This window comes from Tiliqua scincoides, chromosome 3, assembly GCF_035046505.1.
Source record: "Tiliqua scincoides isolate rTilSci1 chromosome 3, rTilSci1.hap2, whole genome shotgun sequence".
Classification (NCBI taxonomy): domain Eukaryota; kingdom Metazoa; phylum Chordata; class Lepidosauria; order Squamata; family Scincidae; genus Tiliqua; species Tiliqua scincoides.
In genome coordinates this window covers 182,442,509-182,464,508 of record NC_089823.1, presented here as the reverse complement: position 1 = coordinate 182,464,508, position 22,000 = coordinate 182,442,509, and the positions used below count along the sequence as shown (strand labels likewise).

Genomic DNA, 22,000 nt, shown 5'->3' with positions numbered 1-22,000 from the left:
CCTTTCTTAACTGAGACATAACTTTAGGTTCTTGGGTATACTGGAATTTCTAATAGACTCTTACAGACAACTTTACAGTCAGGGATAATTGCGTGAAGCAAAAACGTAAGACAGATATCCCCAGTGGACTTGGAATAACTAAGGAGCATATAGAATAATCCCCCAAGGAACCCAGCAGACATATCTGAGTCGACCGTAATTCCCCAGCAACAAAACAGTGGACAAAATGGAAATTCATGGCAAGTCCTATTTTTCTTTCTTTTCTAAAGAGGAAAGGTAGCAAGCACATCTCAGAATATCTATTCACTCAGTCCTGAACTCTAATCTGAGCTATCCTCCTTAAGAACTGGAAATCATGGTGGTCTGCTATAGCAGGTTGACTTAGGGCTCAATCCTCATCAATATTCCAGCACTTAGCCACAATGCGGGCCCAATGTAAGGTAACAAACATTCCCTAACCTTGAGAAGGCCCCCCTTGACTGCCTCCCACTGCAGGATACAGTGCACGCCACATTGGCACAGCTAAGTCAGTGCTGGAAAGTTGGTTAGGATTGCTTCTAAAGAAATCTACCAGTCCGCTTGGTGAGTTCCCACCACCTCGTATGCAATCAGCCTGCCTAGCAATGATAGATCTTTCATTTTCTTCAAAAAGCTTTGGAACAAGGCCTGGCACTAACAGTTTTCTGTGGTTGTGTTCAACTACCCAGCTGGCCTGTAGCACTTTCAGCACTGAAAACAGAGATCAGTTCCTCCTTCTCAAACCAGGCAACTGCTGTTAAACTTAACTGTTCAGTGTTGCATAAATGAAAACACATGCACAGCCTGCTGAATGTGAGCATGAAACAAACACTCAACACTTCTCTAGAAGCATGTGTCCCAATTAAGCAATCCAGGAAATCCAAGGAAAGAACTCCCTTGCTTGAACGATACAAGATTGAGGCTACAATCTTATATAAGATCCTTTGAATATTATGCAATTTACTTCTGAGCAAACATGCAAAGGATTGCACTGTAATAGGCATGACATGTCTTGTTCCACACAAGGTGTAGTCTCAGGTTTTGTACAATAAAGAGGTTGTTCTACAATTAGAAGTATTAGTGACCAGAAACTGGTACATAAAAATACATATCACATGCTGTTCTGATATGCCTGAACCATTCAGATGCATCCAGTATTAGAGAACAAGATTCTGGACTGGCTGAATTGAACTGGATTTGAACACCCGCCCACCCAATAAATCTTACTTTAACAAGGAAATCTGAGCCAAACAGAACAGGATCCCATGCAGGAAACTTACTTTTAAAGAAAATGGTTGTGCGAAATCTACTCTAACACATCCATAATTCTTCCGCAGCATTCGGAAGACTCCTCTGGCTACACTCCAAAGGCTTTCATTCTTCTTGGGTTTTCCCTGCAAAACATTTAAAAATTCCAAGAATAAAACAATGCAATGAAAGGATTTTTAATATTAAAGTGAAACCATGAAATAATTATATAATCTGTATTTCCAAAGCATAAATTATCACCAAGTCATATTAGTTGAGAGCTGGTGTGGTTCAGTGGTTAGACTAGCACCAGTCAAACAGCCCAGGTTAGATGAACTCTGATTTGACACAGTCTAAGCCAGCAACGAGCTGTAGTACTTAGAAGGCCTAATTAGGACTGTGCAGACCCAGGTCAAAATCCCATTCAGCAAAGAAACTTCACTGGGCAATCTTGAGTCAGTCATTTTCTTTTTGTCTCAGCCTAAAACAACCTCACAGGGTTGTTGTTGGAGTACATGAGAGCATGATAACATCAAATACTGAAAGAACTTTAAAATTCTACTAAACAATAGTATTCTAGATATCCTTACCAGCTGTTCACTATTGTAGTGACCTTCAATAATTCTGTCATAGGATATTCCCACTGGAATAATTAGTATGTCAGGAGTAGCATTTGCATACAGAGCATCCACTACCACAGATAAGAGGCCTGCCCTTGCACAGGATGTCTTTCCACTCCGGGACCGTGTGCCCTCCAGGAATATCTCTAAGAACTGTTGCTGTCGAAGCAACTCTTGGACATGCTAGAAGAACAAAAACAAAATCCAAAATAAATTCTTAGCATTACTTCATTTCACTAAGACAAGACAGTGTGACAGTCTGCTTTCATCATCAAAGTATATAAGGTCTTTGGTTAATATTAAAAGAATTCATATCTCAGATATGTTTTAAAACCTATTGTGCTATAAAACTCAAGGCACACACACCTTTCAACAAAGTAAAAAAGAACCAGGGTGACAAACCACCCTTTTTCTGGATTTTCCACCCCCACTTTCTCTGAAAATGAATTCATTTATTTGCAGAGCACAGAAACAAGAGCATAATCCATACCCCCACTCACTTTTAACTTGACAAAGAGACTGCATTACAGTTTTAGCAAAGCTGGTGGTTTTGGTGGCTCAAAGCCCAGAACCATACAGTGTAATTTTAGCCCATGTTCACTGATCCCATTTGTTTCATCAAGGATTACACATCATTAAGTAGAATGGCAACTAGTACTTACTTCAAGATCATGGATGCCTTGACATTACTGATAACAGTATAAAGTCAGAATATTCAAAATGTAATATCTAATGTCAATGTCCAATGGAAACAGATAAATTCTTGCAAGGAATACAATACACAGCAACACTAATTCATGACAGATTTGATGAAAAGTATACTCATACCCCATCCATTTCTACAACAGGGATATTTGCCCTTCACCCACTCTTGTCTTACAACATATTTGATTATTTCTCAGGAACACCTCTACAGTATATTTGGTTATTGGCAGCTTAATCCTGTTCTCCACAGCACAGACCAATACAGTGGCACCCAAACGGTCTCTGCCGCATCCTATGTAGGAAGGCCGCTGTATATCTCCCCAATGGAAGAGGACATTTGTCCCCTTTCCCCACGGTAAGCCTCAGCACCTATAATAGGCTACTAGGACTTGCACTAGCAAAATAGCTGGCTGAGCCAGTGTGCGGACAAGCTGCAAAATAGCTGGCGCAAATCTGAGCAGTCCCATGTCGGGAAATCAAGCTCAGGAAGGAAGACAGGATATGGTGGAGGCCTCTGCCACTGATCCTGCCCCCCTCTCCACCCCACTCCCTGCCCTCCCCACCTAATTACACCCCCTCCCTGCTCCCCTTTCACTCTCCCCCAATCCTCAGCTTGCTGAAACCTTACCTTCTCTACACTGCTTTTTTGAAGTTTAACCATGAAAAGATTCATAGTATCTTGCCATGGGTTTTCCCAGCCTGCTCCACTCTGAAGAATTAAATGTCATCTTACTTTCTTACATAGTTTGTAAAGATACGCAGGGTGGGAGATAAAGGGAGAAAAAAGATACTTACGATATATAGTAAGGCTCGGTACAAAACATCTTTACGACCATCAGGTCGCTCATCCAATTTTCGCCGAATAAAAAATCCTCCAAGTTTGTGGATCAAGGTACTACAGAAAACAAACAGGAATAATTTGTTATTGGTCAATTGAATCAAGAAGCAAGAGAACGTAATATTAACACAACCTGTGTTAAACCATCTCAGACCGAAAACCAGGCAACTCGCTTATTTTCCCCTCACATGAGAAATCTGTGCATTAATTGTAGTTCTGGTAGCACTGATCAATATTAGCTGACCATATGAACACACAGACAGAAAAGTAAGCTTGACAGTTCCTCAATATCTCTTCATGATGGTTATCAACCTACAGTATCTTAAATCATTTTTGCCCAGCCCACAGGTGTACACGTTTGGTCCCTGTTGCATACACGCAACATTGGGCAGAAATTGCTTAATCAAACCTACAGTCTGGGTTTTAAATGTTCAAGGAATTTTACTGTCAGAACACCATATTTTCCTACACATCTTGCCATAAAGAGTGTGCACCATATTATTTCTTAAATTAGTCCATCTTTTAATTCCATTTGATAATTAACAATGTCTTGAAATACAATCATGTTCTGATTTAGCCAGACAAGGATATGTTTGAATACTGGTGCAGTTAAAAAAAAAAAAAGACACAACAGCAGGTGCTGTGTGAAAGGTAAGGCCAAGATTTCATCATCGCATACAGGGTTGGAAATCTCTCTGTACCCCTTGCAATAGACAAGCTGAAACGGAAATAGTGAACTTATAAAACCAAACCCAATTGTGCTTCAAGCATTACTAACAGCCCAATTCTATTCTGCACTAGAACAGGCAGGTTGACTGGCTATTGGAGATGGATGCCATGCAATTCTGAGTAAGGGGATTTATTTCCCCTTACCCTGTGTCACACAGCAGCCACCCCAACGGGGCTACTTGGTCCTGAGTCAGCAAAACTGCTGGCACAGATCTGAGCAGCCCATTGTATGCCAGGCTGGCTGGAAGGAAGGGTTAGGATCTGGCCTAGGTCACCCAGGACAGACCCACCCCCTCCTAGGCCTGTTCCACCCACTGACTCCCCCTCCTTCCCCTGTCCTGAAACATCTCTGTTCTGCCCTCCCCTACTCCCCCAAACTGGTCACCCTAGGTCAGCACAACCTTACTTGGTGGAAGGAAGCAGCCTCCACAAGCCAGTGCTTGTCCATGCACTGACTCAGCCAACTGCCCCAGAGGCATGAATGTGCTTTACAGCACCTTCCCAACATTCCTGGACCAGTGTAAGGGACTTGTGCCGGCCCATCGACAGGTCTAGATTGAGCCCTAAATCTCCTAACACACTTCCCTAAATTCTCAAAGGGATATCTTCATAAAGACAACACATACAAATTGGTATCTTGACCACCTTAATTTTCCAACATAAAATTGCTGCAACAATGTATTACAATGATACAATTAACATAGCTGTTGTGACAACCTAGCTAAGAGAAAGAATTATGTGTGCCAGTAATTTGGATATAAATGTTAACAGATTTTGGTGAGGTATGCAACACATAATTCTGGTGCCAGGTTATAGGGGCCCTTCACTGGACCTCTCACGGTGTCTCCTGCCCACACCATGATAGCACACTACCCTAGAAGGGAGTGTTCGGGCAGCCCAGCCAAGTGAGCCCTTGGCCAGTACACCTGGCCACAGATACCATTCCAGTCAACACTGCTGACATCAAAACAAAAAGCATACAGCATTACCTAAAAACGGGAATATTCAAGTTATTCCCTGCTGCAATGTAGGGTGCTTTGATGTTATGACAGAAAAGAATAAAGGTGAGGAGCAGGTAGTCAATGTGAGACTTGTGAACAGGTAGGAAGACAAGAGGCAAATTTAGCTGTATAAAGAAAAAAAAGTTTCTGTTATACATAACATACATTTTTGTTCAAACCATACAGTCTTAGTTTTTGCGTTTACCTGGGTGGCCTGCATATATAACGTTTACAAACATTTTTGCTCTCCACACTTTGGTCTGATAAATGGCATTCTGTAGAAAGCTCTCTCTCTCAGGCACACACACACACACACACACACCCCTCCCATTAAATTAGCTTGATGAGTTTCAAATTACCTACAGTAGAGCAATGGCAAGTAAAACCGGTCACATATTTAGTTAGAAAAGGAATGATAAAGGCATAACCCAAATTAAGGAGAATCTGTATGAAAGGAATTTGTGAAAAGTATTCCCCACACAGTGAAACACCTAAGAATTCTAAGGTTCCATGGTATTTTCGCACCTGCTCCAACGTGGCCCCAATTCCAAGGACACCTGTCCTTTTAATAGGCACCTCAACCATATTCCACCACACAAACAAAGATAAAGGGAAAGAGTTCTTTAGCTCCCTTCTCTCCAGGATCAACAGCATGTTAGGGTTTGGCAGAGCCATAGTGTCTAGTCTAAGCATGAACTCCAGCAAACAGCCACTCACAACCAACAAATTGGCATTTAACTGAGTTGAATTCAGTTAATGAATTCAGTTAGTGAATTCAAGAATGGAGCAATTTCTGCTGCCTGTTTAGCCTTTGCTCAACGCAGGATAGGGTCTCAGTCACAAGCTACAGTGGGCCCTTGGCATCTGCAGGGGTTCTGTTCCTGGACTTCCCATGGATGCCAAAATCCATGGATGATCTACTTTAAAAACTTTACTTTTCACTTTTTGTTACTTTAAAAAGTAAAATAAATAAATATTGTTTTTCCTACTTAGTGCTGCAAACCAGTGCCAACTGCAGGACACTTTCTAGCACTCCCTGAAGCCACTTCCAGGTCGCGCAGAGGCCCACAGCCCACTCCCTTGCCCCTAGTGTGCCCTAGAATGCATTTCAAAGCATTTCCAAACAGTTCCACTGAGCATGCCAGAGCCAAAGGAGGGGGTCGCCGACATTGGTATGACCTGGAAGTGACTTACAGGAGTGCTAGAGACTGCCCCATGGTCCACAGACTTGGGATCTTCAGATGGTGGAAACTGCGGATACGAAGATCGTGGACAAGGAGGGACCACTGTAGTTGCCAACCATATAATTTGCATTATGCTAGGATATAGAATCTAACATTCTGCATCATCTTGTTACACAGTGCACTTGACTACTTTCCTACCTCAGTTGCTGCTTTCACCATCTCCAGTTGGCCTTTGTGAATCTGGATATTCCAGAAAAAGCTGTTAAATAACTTCAGCAATACCCATCCTGTTAACCTAGAAAGACAATAAAGGTTGAACCACCATAGAACAGAAATTATGTTTTATATATGGATTTCAGATTATGTTAATATAACACAATATAACCAGTGGAAACAAATATATAAAACCATGCCAACTTATAACACTTCAATGAATACTTTTATAGAAAGATGGACAAAACTCTGAAAATATACTCTACCATATATAAACATAATCAAACAGCAGCAGCACATTGAACTATATCCAAAGTTTTGAAATAAAATGTAGTTAAGAAGATAACAGTCCTTATAAATGTATCAAGTTCTACTAAATGTATCAAGAGTTTTTAAGATAGATTAGGTTTCAACAATAGAAGACATCATTGGGCTGATAACATTAATTCATGACAAAATGTTATTTTGTTGCACTGAAAAGTTTGTAAGTACTGTCACATTAGAACATGAAGCAATATGTATATTCTTCAAGGACCAATAGCAATGCTTTCAGGTTTGTTTACAAAATGAAAACAGGAGTAAACATTTAAGGCAGAGACAATGATCTATTGCAGGTTTCATTTCCCATCTTCCAGACGTTCTCAACAAAAAGCTAGTTTCATTACCTGATCAAAGCAGGGGAGACATTTGCTACCATTTCCTGAAGAATGCTTCTAGCTTTCTTCTTGACCTTGCTGGTGGTTCTGGGGTCCAGCTGACCAGAGCCTGCAGCAGCAGACATCTCTGAAGCCTCATCTGCAATAGCATTCTGTACTCTGGAAATTACGAATACTGCAAGATGATTCTCAACATAGGCTCGTTCAAGTTATGTTGTCAGACGGATTTATACTATTAACATAACTGCAATGGAAACTTGAAAGGCTAGAACTAGCTGTATATCTCACCTGGTCTTACTGATATGTCTTAATTTAAAAAATTAGTATTCAGATATCAAAGTTACAGAAATTCCCTACTCAATATACTGGCTGGAGCAACCTGTACATAATAATGAATTGCATTCTTTACTAATGAGCATTTTTCAATTAATGCTCTGGTGGGTTTTCAGCTTTCAAAGAAAAAACAAAAACACATAAAAATAAATCGATATATTGCTTTTAAAAGCATATGATTTTTAATACTTTGAACTTCAACAGCCTTCCAGCCTTCTTAGAGCATTCTGTAGAAGGATTCAGACGCTGCAGTAGGCTGAGGCGTAACTACAAAATTCCCATCATACTGCATGACATAAGTACATGAGATGTTTCCCAATAGGTTCTCTGAAGAGTGTAAAGGTGAAAGAGAAGGTACTTCAATGGGAAAGTTGGCTTCATTAATTGCTGAATTGGAGATTTTTCACAATCAAAGAGAAGACACTTCTAAGGCTTATTCCACAGAAATCTAACAGGTTGTTACTGTCTATGACCCAGAAATAAAAAATAAAATAAAATAAAATACAAGCTCTTACCTACTGCTGTTCAGTACTTTTTCTGTCACATTATTTGCAAACATGCCCTTATGAACATCACGTTCTTGAACAAAAAGAACGTAACAGAGCCGCCTGGCCAGCCAACCTCTGTGCCTGTAATGTAATTAAATATAGATTATGTAACAATTATTGATGTAATGTAATTAAATATTTAATATACCATGGGAAAGACACTCAAAATACACTTTGGTCAAGCTTGTCTAACTGACTGATCCCCTATTTCCCATAGTCCTATTAAATACTAGACTGTCATCTTTAATTGGTTGATCAACAAAGCTCTGATGATTGATCAGTAGGGGTAAACATTCCAGAGTACATTTTAAATTTGTGGCCTTTCAGGACACTTAATTTTTGAAGCAATTTGGTTCTGGTGTGTAAGTGTTAAAAGAAATGAAAAAATGAAACCTAGCCTCCTTGGCTGTAACAATACAGCATCTTTTATTATATTCTTAAATTTTTTAATACTCTTTTGGTACCTTAAAAAGGTTCCAATTTTGATGTTGGTGATATGCAAATATATTTAATTTTAATTGGTTAAAAAGCAAGAGATCAATCAACTAATAATTCTTTTATCTGTTGACAATTCTATTAAATGCCCACTTAATTAGCATCTAACACAATTATGTTTAAATGAACACAGATATGCAATCCAGATAGTTGCACCTTTATGACTGCAATATACAGTATCTGGCAGTAACAAACATGGACTGAAATAAGTCTAAAAATGTACAGGTGATGTTTCTTATTGTCTCAGAATGAAACCAAAATTATTCAGTTCAGGCGTCAAGGTAGTTCTATACTTTGCACAGATACTTGTCATCATGCCCTTACCATTTTGAACCCAATACACTATGCATTACCATGCAATCCAGTTCTAAGCAAATAAAAATTCCAATTTAGACATCACCATGCTTCAGTAAGAATCACATTGACATGTAAATTTACTTTACTTAAATCAAAGGACTTGGGACTCCTGAACAGATAACTCTCCATCAATCTCTAGGACTTCTTACAGATTATATTCTGAATATCTGTCCGGCAGTAGCAATAAATTCTGTGCTCATGACTTCTGCAAGGGAACTTAAACAGCAAGAAGTCCTTTAGTTCAAAAGGATCCAACAGTCAAGAAGATTACTGACATTAACTAGGCATAGTAACAAATTGGTTTTTATAAAATATCTTAAATCTGAAAAGACTTTTTCTCCCTAGGTAGAAACAAAAAATCTCTCTGGTAAATGCTATATCCCCCCTTCTCACACATTTTGGTCAGGATCTCAAGAACTGATTTCTGAATATTCAAGGAAGATGACAATTTGTGATTGTATCTCATAGTGCCGTGCTGCATAGTTTATATATATATATATATATACCACACACTAGCTCTCACATAGATACTGCGCATGCCAAGCTCATGGATACAGCAGGATTTATAATCACAAATTCCTAATCCTGTAATGAAGACCTATAAAGCTCTCCAATTACTTGCTCATTTATGACATTTATCAGTCATCTCTTCAATTAAAACAATACTCAAGGTGATGCAATAAACAATGGAAATATGTAACTACCATATTATCAACCTACAATTATAATGTGGAATCATACTGATGATATCTAAAATACTGCCAAAAATTATTGCAAACAAACAAAGCATGATCACAGTCTGAGGAACAAAAGTATCACAATTGCAATGGATACATGTTTTATAGTCTGTTAAAATAAATTTTTACAAATCAATGCACTCACTGGCTCTGTTCATTACAATGCTAAATGCACATAGTGCTGTTTTCCAGGCCTGAATATCCATTTATGATGAGTTTAAAAAATGCTAGCAGTGTTGATTGGAAAAAAAAAAGACACTGCATAAGCAGATTAAATTAAGCTACTGTTGCAGGAGGTTTTTCATTGCTGTTCTCTGTGTTGTGTTTTTAATATAAAAATGAGGTTTATATATGAGCAATTTATATTCAACATTCCTAAAATTTATTTTATTTATCAAAAACTATTTGTATCTCTACAGTATAGGGCAGGGGTGCGCAATAAGTGGATCGCGATCTACCGGTAGATCGCGAGGCAAAATGAGTAGATCGCGGAGTGCAGACCCTCCCCTTCAGGTGCCTCTGGGAGGAAACGCCGGGAGTAAGGCCCATTGTACTCAATGGGGCTTACTCCCAGGTAAGTGTGGCTAGGATTGCAGCCTCACAGCCTAATCCTAGGCATGTCTACTCAGGAGTAAGTCCTGTTATACTCAGTGGGGCTCAAGGTACACCAACATACATTGTACACATAAATGTTATATGTTATGATGGCGCGAACATTGTAAAAAAAACTCTGGTAGATCTCCGGGCCTTGCTGGGTTTCAAAGTAGCTCTCGAGCCAAAAAAGTGTGAGCACCCCTGGTATAGGGTGTCCCATGTTATCTGCGGGGGTTCTGTTCCAGGACCCCCTGCAGATAAAGAAACCCACAGATGATGAATTCTGCAGGTTTGGGGGCACCTATTATCTTCCGAAGGCAATGAGAGTTGTACTCCTGTGACCTCCGGAGGATGTTCTGAGGACCAGGGAAGCCATGCTTGCCTCCAGAGAGTCCATGTGGGTCTGACCTGCTGATACTGAAATCTGTGGGTCCTGAATCCGTAGATACAGCAGGCCCTCCTGTACTGATATACTTTGTGTGCCAAAATCTAATATAATCTGTAGGCTAAATACAACAAAATAATATTATCATATCTTAGTTTTCATTCTTTTAGCTCATCTGCCAGATATGTCCAATTCACATTACACTGATATAAAACAAATGCAAACAGAAGAAAGCTCATAGAAGCTCCTTCTCCCTCCCCCACCCCCTAAAAAACTGCTGCTGAGAGTTAGGAAGCCTCAGTTCAATTTCTGTCTGCAGTCCTCTAAGCCACACATCATCTTCTTCCTGAGGTCTCCTCCCCCCACTCAACTCTCAACACCTTTTCAGAGGACTTCAATTGGGAGAACAGTGCAGAAAAGTCCCTTTCTGTGACCTTTCTTTCGCTCTCAGTCATTTTGAAGCACTCCATTATGTTCTAACAGTAATATTAATACCTATTCTTTTAAAAGTTGACTCACCGTGTATGCGTTTCATTAATGTAAATGACATTACGGAGACCCAAAGAAGGAATACTAGCATTGAAAAGTTTGTCCTGAAAGAAAGGAAGAGACATTACCAATTTATGTATTATAAGCAGTCTCCTTCCTCAGTACAGAGATGTAAGGCATAAATCTGCCTATGTCAAGGAGTGGTCTGGAATTAACATTAAGGGCCCAATCTTATCCAACTTTCCAGAGGCAATGAAGCAGCAACGCAGCCCTGAGGTAAGGGAACAAATGTTCCTTTACCTTTAGGAGGTAACACAGGATACAGTGCATACCCCGTTGGCACAGCTGCAACAGTGCTGAAAAACTGGGTCCTAAAGTAAAGAGTAAAAGATGAAAGCACAAGATACACAGTTCTGAAATGGGCACACTGTTTCAATATCATCATATGAAATTACGTTTTAATTTATTACCAACATAATCCAATTTACCCGACTCTGGGGTGTGCATACGTAACAACAGCGTCCCACAAATGGTCTATTTCTGCCCAGCAGGGTCTCTTTCCATTTTAAAGTGGCTGATCGGAAGACAGTAGGCCTAGAATTGCATTCTCCCTAAAAGCAACCAAACAAGGCAGTAAATAAAGACATTATATTATAAAGATAGCCTTTATAACAACAAATATTTAAAATCACTGATTTCAACAGAAATTTAAGATTGCATGTAACTCTCCCACTGAAGTGAGTGGGACAACTTTGATTGGATCATGCCCTCAGCTTAAGAACAATTAAATCTGTCTCAACCAGATTTAAGAATAAACTTTTAAGAACTAACCATAATCCAAGCCCAGAGCTAAATACCAAATACAAACTAATGTACATAAAGCAGACATATTTGCAAAACGCTAAATGTCCTAGCATTTTCCAAGTCTAAGAATGCAAAATATGCCACAAAACAGATTATTACAGCTGACCAACTTCTTAAATTGTTGCCAGTTGTTCACAGGGGCTTATTCTCTGGTTAGTATGTTTAGGACTACAGCTTTAGCTGCTGAAGTATTATGAGGTAACAACATGCAGTTTTATCTTTTTACTAGATTATCTTTAACTATACAATCTACAAATATAAAATACTATTGGAAACCAGCTTCAATAATTTTTTTCCTGTTGGTTCAGCAAATATTAAGCATTATTAAAATAAGTCACTAGATTGAGGAAGACATGGTAGGTTTGTTTTCTGTTTCTGGTATCACAAAGTGAGGTACAGTACAGTGTAACTTGGAGAAAACAAATGAGAGCTGCAATCCTGTACACATGTATTTAGGAGTTCCAATGAATTCAGTGTGATTTACTTTGAGTAAATATGCATAGAACTGGCCAAAAATTAAGGAAAAAATGCCAAATATAGGTAGAACACACCAGGCTGAGGTTAAAGCTATACATAAGACACACCTACACACATTATTTACAAAGCAATTAAGAGGACACAGATTCAGAACACAAAAATCAGAATGGCCAAACACAAGGTAAAATGCAAAACCTATCAGTATACTAAATAATTTAATACTGGTAACATTTAACTAATAACCACCAGAAGCTTTTTTTTTTTAACTTAGCCAAAATGAAGCACTAATCCCTCCCTTTTCTCCCTAGCTGCATTTCGTACACCATCAATGACAGCATTCTTAACAAGTAATTTAGCAAAACTTAAGTCACTTCTAATTCTTATTTCTATCCTCCTCCTCACAAGAAACATCTATGACTGTCAAGCTATCCAGTCTTTTGTAAAAGTCAAGTTGCTTTTCCCATAGCCCTTTGTGTTGAGTACAGCAACCTATTTTCTTATCTAGAAACTGTTAACCTAAAACACAGCTGCCAGAGTAATCCTCTTTTCTCTCAAGGCTGACCATGTCTCCAACGCTTCATGAGTTTCAAGCTCAAGCTAAGCTCACCCTTGAATACTGCAAAATGTTACATTTCCTACCCTACTAGCCTCATATCCACTCCTCCAGTTCATAATCATCTTTATGCCCCACCCAGACACTCTTTGGTCTTTAAGCCTATGCCAGAGACTGCATATCTGCTATCTTTTTTCCTAACTGCATTCAATATCTTACGAAATATTTTAAAACCTCTATATACATATGTTACATATGTATGTTATATATATATATGTCCTATATGATATAACATATCTATATGTTATAGAGAATATGAAAGCATTAGGAATGATGCCATGCCATGCCTTTATATATTGAAAGCAAACACTTGAATTTTTTTTAAATTTTTCATACTGAGCTATTAGATGTAGAGAGCTTTCTACATTTGGAAATCCATGTCTGCAATTGCTATTACCAGAATCTCTACCACACATTATGTTTACTAATGTATGTCTGCACCACCGTTCATCAGAAATGCATTATGGTTTTTTCCACATTTTCTGAAATGGAAGTATGAGCTAAGATTTTCCTCACCATGACAAGAGAATAATCTTATTCATAGACAAACAATTAGATCATGTACAACTGCTGGGTATTTTTACTTACCCATTCTTCACTGGTGTGTTTACACCTAGAAACAGTGCATTCTGAGAAAGACGAAGAACAAGACACATCTATTGCTCCAAGTGACAAAGCAGCATCATCCATGACATGCAATTTAAATTCAATACCATTGGCTGCAAAAGAAAATAAAGACAATGTTCATGGAAAGTGGTACACAATTCAGCAGAAAAACTGTTCTGGCAGTATTTCATATGAACGACTGTTGCAAATTCATCACCCGTGGTTAGACTGCAATTTTAACACCCAGATAGAGGCCATTACAACACCCATTATGAAGCTGGACATTACAAGGTTGTCTAGCAAGTACACTTGACATGACTTCAAAAGCAGTGCCATAAGACATTTACAAAGCAGTTAACTTGGCATGAATAGAAAGAAAACACTATTTCATTTATTTGTATTTCAACATTCACTTCTTTCTTAATATTCCTCATTTGCTTTACTTAGTTCATGCAAGGCTTTCCTTAGAAGGGAAAATCATTCGCATGTTCAGTCAAACCTACTTCTGAGAAAACTTGCACTGAGATGAAGGTGCACATTATAAGTATACTCTTGCTCTCCTTATGTAATCCATTCTCCTTTTAGGATATCTTCAGCACGCTATCAGCTGATGTATTCTCTGTGGTCAATGTATAATGTATATACATGATGGGAGGAAGTCACATTTGTTCTTCGCATGTCTGCTCTGCTCACGTATGAAGTGAAGAAGGTTCACATGGGGAACTGAACTCCGCTCCTTCTGCATTTTGCATCCCCACACTCCACTGCTGTAGACACTTTGCTTGCAGCCCAGCTACAATACCAGAAGTGAGCCAGGCTGGGAGAGAGTGCCTGAAGTGATGGAGTGCAGTGAAATAAGACGGCAAGGAACCAGTCCAATTGCCCTTTAGTTATGCACATCTTTTATTGTAAAAGTGACAAACTTCCCACTCCCACTACATATAAAAAGGAAAAATACATGAACAAATTCGACTGCTCCCATCATGTGTTAGCAGGGTTGGGGGGGAGCCCAGTCGCCTGAAACTTCCCATCATATATTCATGAGCATATGCTATTTTAGTACTGCAGCATTATTCTCTCGTTGCATCTAGTGTACTTGAGACAACTAACCATGGAATCAATGCCTTTACTCTGCAAATCTTCACACAGTTACCTAGAAGTCCCACTGAATACAGTGGAACCTACTTTTGAGTAGACAAACACAGGATTCTCCTCTTATTCTAAGTGCACACATTTCTGCACAAAGTTTTCTATTACAGTGTCACTCACACACCAGTGAGGTCTTTTTGTCCTCATCCCATACAAGGATTAAATTTTGCAAGCTTCAGCAGTCATCCTCTCTTTCTCAGTTAAAGCAGTGGTATGTTCTTATGTTCTTATGTATAATATTCAGTGGTACAATATTCAAGATGCTGGAATCAGCACAACTTTCCAACCATTTGAAAAGCTAGGCCACAACTCATTAAGGATGTGTGAGTTAAGAGGCAGGCATCACCTGTCAATCTAAAACAAAACCATGCTAAATCTGCACTCCTATGCATACTTCTAAGTCAAAAGTCATATTAATGAATTACTAATTCATTAATTGGTATATTACTAACTCACAGTGGTCTAGAGAAGAAAAAGATTCCTTTTTTCCCCAAGATCTACTTCACTATCCAGCTTATAAATTATAGCCAGCTAACACATAGTACTTTATCTAGTTAAAGCAAAGTACTCTAGCTGAACGTGAATCGGCAGAGTAAAAATATACCACAGGCTCAAAAGATTAACTATAAATAAAAGTACAAGGGCCAGACATGAGTATTGGGTGTTGAATGTCCCTGAGCAGCAGCAGGTTATTGCCAAGAGGATTTTAGTCAAGCTACATATCACCAGGGGAACGGCACTGATATAAGCCAAGTTGGCTGGATGATGGAAAGGGCTTTCAAGAGAGTTCGTTAAGTACACCAGTGGCGTGCAACTCTAGGGTCAAAAGAAAAGGCGAGAAGGAGAAGCAATGCATATTAAAAAGGAAGCTGGATTTCCTTCCAGTATCTATTCTGAATTTTAATGCAGACACCACTAGCCTAGTTCCAGCTTTAACTATTTCTATCTAGAATTATCTTTTATTTAAAAAAAACTCACTAATGATAAAACCCAACAGAAACATGTAAGGAAATATGCAAGCTTAGCAGTCCTTCACACAAAGACACTCATGCTTTTCTTTTGCTAGCAATGAAACTGCATGACATGTTTTGCAGGAAAACCTTCAGTTCTTTAGCCATTTGATGCACTCCAGGATTAACATGGGAAATACAGTATTGCAAAAGATAGCACCACCAGGCTCTGTCAACAGGACTCTGTCCCTTCTTGTCCCACTGAACAAAACCCTGCAGCCATTTAAAAAAAAGACACCTTGAAACCAAAGCCAACCTTCACTCTGCACTCCAGATGTATGAATTCACCCCATTGTGTGATTCAGGGGCATCATCAGCCACTCTCACATGCGTGGATTGCTGATGGTTTGGCAATCCCCTCAAACTCTCAGGTGGGCTCCTGCAGATGTGGGGTGGGTGGGGAGGCAGGTGAGGCAGAGCCTCCCCACCGGAGTCCTTCGAAAAGCACCGCCGCCGTGTGAGGCATCCAAGCACCCACAACCGTGGGTTGTGGGTGCTTGGGTGCCTCATACGGCGGTGGTGCTTTTCGAAGGACTCTGGTGGGGAGGCTCTGCCTCACCTGCCTCCCCACCCACCCACCCCACATCCCTGGGCTGCTGAGACCACCCAAAACCCCCAAACACACCCTAGTGCGTGGCCTGGCTTTCCCAGACCCTCCACCCCATACCTCTCCACCCCACATCAGCTTCTCTCTCCAGCCATCCCTCAAGCACGTTTCAAGGAGGCAACCCACAGGAGCAGCCTTTTGGACCAACCCATCCCACTATTTCCCCCATAGCGCCCCCCAACACGGCACTGCAATAGATGCCCAAGGACACCCCACACACACACCTCCTCTACACACCACCCTTACCCTGAGGTTCCCCCATCCCCAGCCTCCCTCCCACCTGCAGCAGCCCTCAAAGTCCCCCCGCCTCACCTACCCGCCACTGCCTCCCCAGCACTGCGAAGTCAGCCCAAGGAGACCTGCGGCAGCCTGGCCGGCCAGAGAGCGCGCTCGCTCCTTCACTAGCGCGGCACCAGCCGTGGGGGCGGGAGGATGCCGGGCCTGACGCGATTTCCTGAGCGCCCGTCGCTATGGCGCGCACGAGACGCCGTTCCTCCCCCTAGTCCCAGGGCTGGTGCGCCAGGTTGCAGGCGCCTGCTGGTGCCAGCCAGCCGCCAGCCAGCCAGCGCTCACACAGCCCTCCTAGCCTAAGGATGAACCCCATTGAATTCAGTGGGGCTCATCCCATAGGCTTGGACTACCCTTCAAGCCTAAGGATGAACCCTATTGAAATCAGTGGGGCTCATCCCATAGGCTTGGACTACCCTCCAAGTAGTCCAAGTGGGTGGTGGTGTGTTGAGGTGGTGTCTGGTGGTACTCGTGGGACCCTGGGTGCCTGCCACCTAGCAGCGAGACCAGGAATATGACACAACAAACAGCTGTAGGAGGCTCAACTCAGCGGGCAGAGCTCCCACGCATGCTTTCCACGCTCGAAAAAGCCCTCCCATCCACCCTAAGCCTCTTACTGGTGTTTGTCGCATAACATCTGGTCTCCCAACCCAGAAGTAACTGGCAATGATGTCATCACCAGTTGCTTCCAGTGGTACTTCCAATAGTGGAAGTGTAAAGTGGTACAGTGAGGGACACTGAGAAACGCTGCTCTAATGCATTCTGCACAGGCATTGCCTTGCCCTTCCAAAGCTCACACCAGAGCATGTCTGCTAGCCCACTTTATGCCTTGCGCAGTCTAGTGTGGAGCCCCAGGAGGGTGCAGAATGGTCTGAAGCATGTGCTAGAGAGGGCTCGACACACTGGATTACCACTGGCGTGCACTGTTGCAAATGTGCCATAAGGCACGTTTGCAAGGCTTACCACAGAAGGGGAACCAGAAATTTCCTGGACTCTCAGAAAATGTTTGCATATATTGTGTAGGACTAGTATTCACATTTTATGTAAGCCTACATACTATATCATGATTCATAGAACTAAGTTTCCTGGTGTTCATTGGGACTTGCTCCTATGTAAATGTATACCATCACAATTTCAGCCTAAATGAGCCTGCTGAAACAAAGCAAGTTGAGAGAGGGAGAACACAGGAGCTGATTTTTGTGTGAAAGGAGGGTGAGCTCCAGTTTGGATGGTATTGCAAACAAATTCCTAGGCTGAACATGTTGGAGGCTCCTCCAACTGAATTCTGTATGTGCTTGTGCTGCCCCTGAGCGATTGCTTTGCATAGGGCTCCTCTAATTGGTAAAAGTACCAGAGGCACCGCTAGGGTTTGTGTCACCCAGTGTGAGAGCTCATTGCATAACCCTTATGTTGAACCTTCTCTCTTATCAGACCATACAGAAGAAATTACAATAGCATACACACAACTTAAATGCAGTAGCATCTCTAGGGTTGATGTAACTGCCATTAACTTTATTTGTTTAAATATATAATAGTGCAGGTCACCCAACAAATCAGTAACCAACAAAAAACCAGTGGCCAACTTGATGACGCTCACAAAACTGAATTCTAGTAGTAGCTCTGATACATGAATATGAGAGCTGACTCATACTAACACCTTATTGGTTCCCTGCTGTGTCATAATATCACCTCATTGGCTCAGAACATTCAATCTCATTGGTCAGTTGAGTTAATAATAATAATACTGGTATTTGTATACTGCCTTTCTGGTCATCGGATTACTCCTCTGACTTTATTCAAGGCGGTTCACATAGGCAGGCTATCTCTCCAAAAGCCCTGAGGGGATTTTTACAATAACAGAAAGGTTCTATCTTTCAAGAACTGCACAACATTTCAGATGGATCTTTCATGGTCTGGTATCACTTCTGGCCCCCAGTTGCCTCCCATGCTGATTGACAAGCAGCTCCTTCATCTCTCACTTGAAGGGCAGCCAAGATGCTACTTCGCTCACACCAAAGAGCAGGTAGAATAACTCAGCTCAGCTTGTCAGCTGCTTCAAGGTCTCGCCATTCACAGAGCTGCCGGTGACCTCGAACTGGCGACCTTCTGATGTTTTCTTTGGGCTAATGGAGGCTCTGCCCTCTGGACCAGACAAAAAGAAATCCACTTTTTGTTACATAAGGCTGTTGTGTTTTCTGATTATTTGGCCATAATTCTTGATAGAATATAGATATTTCAACGTGGTTTGTTTCATTGCATTCAGCATTAAATTACACATTGGATGATGTGTAATACAACATGATGGTATTATTTGAACATACTGAGATTTTTGCAATTTTGGCTGGTAGTGATGTCTCACGCACACCCAAGTGCCTCACCCACTGTGGTCTCCACCCGCACACTACTGAAAAGTAGTCATTTTAGCAAAAGCCTGAAGAACAGCCAATGCGCCTGTGCTTGAATGCAAGCATAGTAATGCTGGCAGTGGTCCTCTTGAGCCGCCAAGACATGTGTGACCTGAAGGCCTTGCAACATGAGAGTTCAAGTGTGTGTGGAACTAAGTGTGGAACTCACTGCATCTTTTTCCAAATGCAGCAGAAGAGAGATTCTATCAGGGCTACAAATGGAGCAGGAGTCAAACCTTTTCCTCTGCACCATGGCACTGATCAAAATCTATCACCCCCGCGAATTCCCATCACAGAAGAGAAAAATTATGCGCACCATAGCAGACATTTAATTTGGAAAGGAAACATGGGGACAAGAGGTTAGACCAGGGGTGCTCAGTAGGTGGATTGCGATCTACCGGTAGATCGCGAGGCAAAATGAGTAGATCATGGAGCCCTGTCTCTCCAAACTCTTAATATGTCAGTTTCGTCTAGTTTCCCTCTCCCTGCTGGTCTCGGGGCGCAGCCACAAAGAGTTTGGGGGGGTGGGGAGTGGGGAACTCCTCCCCCCGTAGTGCAGCAAGGCTGGGCATGTGCCTCTTGGGGGGACCTGTGGCTGCCCCCAGTATGTGGGGTGGGGAGAGAGGAGAGGCCTTCCGTGTGCTTCCTGAAGCATCTAGTGGGCCACTGTGGGGCACAGGAAGCTGGACTTGGTGGGCCTCCTCTGACCCGGTCCAGCAGGGGCTCCATACATCAAAGGGGGTGTCTGTCAGACGCTTCCTTCCCCCCTGGTAGATCTCCGGGCCTTGCTGGGTTTCAAAGTAGCTCTCGAGCCAAAAAAGTGTGAGCACCCCTGGGTTAGACTCCCTCCCTCCCTCACCACAGCCCTACCTAAAGGAGGACCTCCAGGCTGTTAAATGACATCACACTTTCCACTCACTTCCTCAGGTGGCACCAGAGGGAACTGGGGAGACAAACAAACCCCCCTATGTAGCTTGCCTTCCACATTCCCAAAGGATTACTTGAAAGACAGGCACTTTATCATACTTTATTACAGAAAGAGAACAGTTCTCCATAAGCTCACATCCATTTATGGGAAGCATCAGTGTGAAATATACAGAAACGTGGAGTCCAATTCCTTACTCTCCCAGCTGTGCCAATGGGACGCCTCCCTGATTGCCTCCATTTCCCCAGAGGGTCTCCTTGGACCTACATGGGATTGACCCCATCCCTTCCCCAATCTGCTTTCTCCATCCCTGCTCAGAAACTTCTATATTGCTTCCCCTCCCCATTCCATTCCTCCAACTACCCGCCCCCACACTTGTTTAACTGTGCTCCTCTGGGTAGTTGGTTCCAGCAGCAATCAAGGCTATAATCCCAAATTTGACAGCACACAGTGAATTAGGAAAACAGTATACAGGGAGCCCCCCCCCCCCGTATCCATGGATTCACTTATCCGCCCCTTTGTGGAGGTGGCTCCAAAATGGCCGCAGTTGGTGCACTGTGTACTCTGCCATTTGGCCATTTGTGACAGCATAACCTCTGTTTTGCTGTCATAAACACTAGTTAAGACTGGGCTGTAGGTTTTCTAACCCTTAAACACGTAATTTTAATGCCTAAAAATTTCACCTATTTTCCAACAGTTATTACAGGCCTGGAACGTCAGTATTTGGTCTGTCTTCTGGAAATGAACATCCAAGGCTTTGTATTAGTATTTTTACTATTAACAAAAAGTTCACAAAGTGGTTTACAGAAGAAAATCAAATAACTAATGGCTCCCTCTCCCGAAAGGGCTCACAATCTAAAAAGATGCAACACCAGCAGACAGCCACTAGAAAAGACACTGCTGGGGTGAGGTGGGCCAGTTACTCTCCCCTGCTAAGTAAAAGAGAAGCACCCACTTGAAAAAGTGCCTCTTAACCAGTTAGCAAGGGTTGCAGGGGTTTAAACTGGAGATAAACTAGCTGCAATGAACATCGCATTTCAAAAATTATCAATTATATGAATTAGATAACCAAAAATTAATAGCCGTATACTTTTTAACAAACTATGTTTCAGTTGGTAATTTGTTGTAATATAACTTTAAAACATGCATTATAATACTTTTATGTGCTCTTATAAGGGGCTTCAATTAGTCTCCTGATCAGGTCTACAACCACTTACATTTATCAGTTTTGCAGCATCAAATGATCCCGGGTCATTCAAAGGGATCTTTCAATATTATGTTTTCATACCATTTTATCACTGCAAATGAAGCCATTCCTAGCCTAATTCACACACAACTAATATCCCAAGCCTAGGCATACTGAACTCAGCCCACCTCATCATAAGCTGCACACAGTTCCTATTGCTCAATTGTGAATTGCATGTGTAGCTCTGGCCAGACAAGCTCTCATTAACTTTTTTGGACCAGTTATGCTGTTGGGCTACTGACTTGCCTGAATTCAGATTTCCCCACAAAACAGCAGATTGCTGACTATGCTGACTGTTTCATAGTGATGATATTTAGAGCAAGACCTGTGAATGCAGTAGTACACAGACAGCCCAGAGTCTTATCTCTAGACAAGGTCACTTACTTGGAATTGGTTTCAGTAGCACATATTTCAGCTGACATGTGCTTAGGATTATGTTACCAAAGTTCTCTTGGAATTGTCTCACGCATAAAATGCCACAATAATTATACAATTATATTAACTATACTGATGTTTAAACTTCTCTATAATAATTGAATAAGTGCTAGCTCAATATTTCAACAGCTAAAGTATAGTTATATCCACATTTGTTTTTATGTGGGTCCCTTTTTGGGAGAAGGGCGGGATAAAAATAAAGTTTTATTATTATTATTATTATTA

At 41.4% G+C, this 22,000-nt stretch overlaps 1 protein-coding gene across 3 annotated transcripts in view; it reads right to left on the bottom strand.

The window, feature by feature from the left end:
- The window catches only part of GPAM (glycerol-3-phosphate acyltransferase, mitochondrial), a 34,544-nt gene extending 17,649 nt beyond the window's left edge, over window positions 1-16,895 (bottom strand). For 2 of the 3 annotated variants that reach the window (XM_066620533.1, XM_066620534.1), the window contains exons 1-11: window positions 16,793-16,895; window positions 13,693-13,823; window positions 11,639-11,761; window positions 11,181-11,254; window positions 8,061-8,174; window positions 7,222-7,371; window positions 6,542-6,638; window positions 5,148-5,284; window positions 3,387-3,486; window positions 1,857-2,069; window positions 1,299-1,412 (exon numbers count right to left, since the gene is read on the bottom strand). In XM_066620533.1, the coding sequence (XP_066476630.1) occupies window positions 1,299-1,412; window positions 1,857-2,069; window positions 3,387-3,486; window positions 5,148-5,284; window positions 6,542-6,638; window positions 7,222-7,371; window positions 8,061-8,174; window positions 11,181-11,254; window positions 11,639-11,761; window positions 13,693-13,794 (1,224 nt within the window). In that variant the 5' untranslated portion in view covers window positions 13,795-13,823; window positions 16,793-16,895. Of the gene's footprint in view, window positions 1-1,298; window positions 1,413-1,856; window positions 2,070-3,386; window positions 3,487-5,147; window positions 5,285-6,541; window positions 6,639-7,221; window positions 7,372-8,060; window positions 8,175-11,180; window positions 11,255-11,638; window positions 11,762-13,692; window positions 13,824-16,792 lie in introns of those variants that run through there. The other variant, XM_066620536.1, reaches the window with a different exon arrangement.
- Window positions 16,896-22,000: the final 5,105 nt, after the last annotated feature.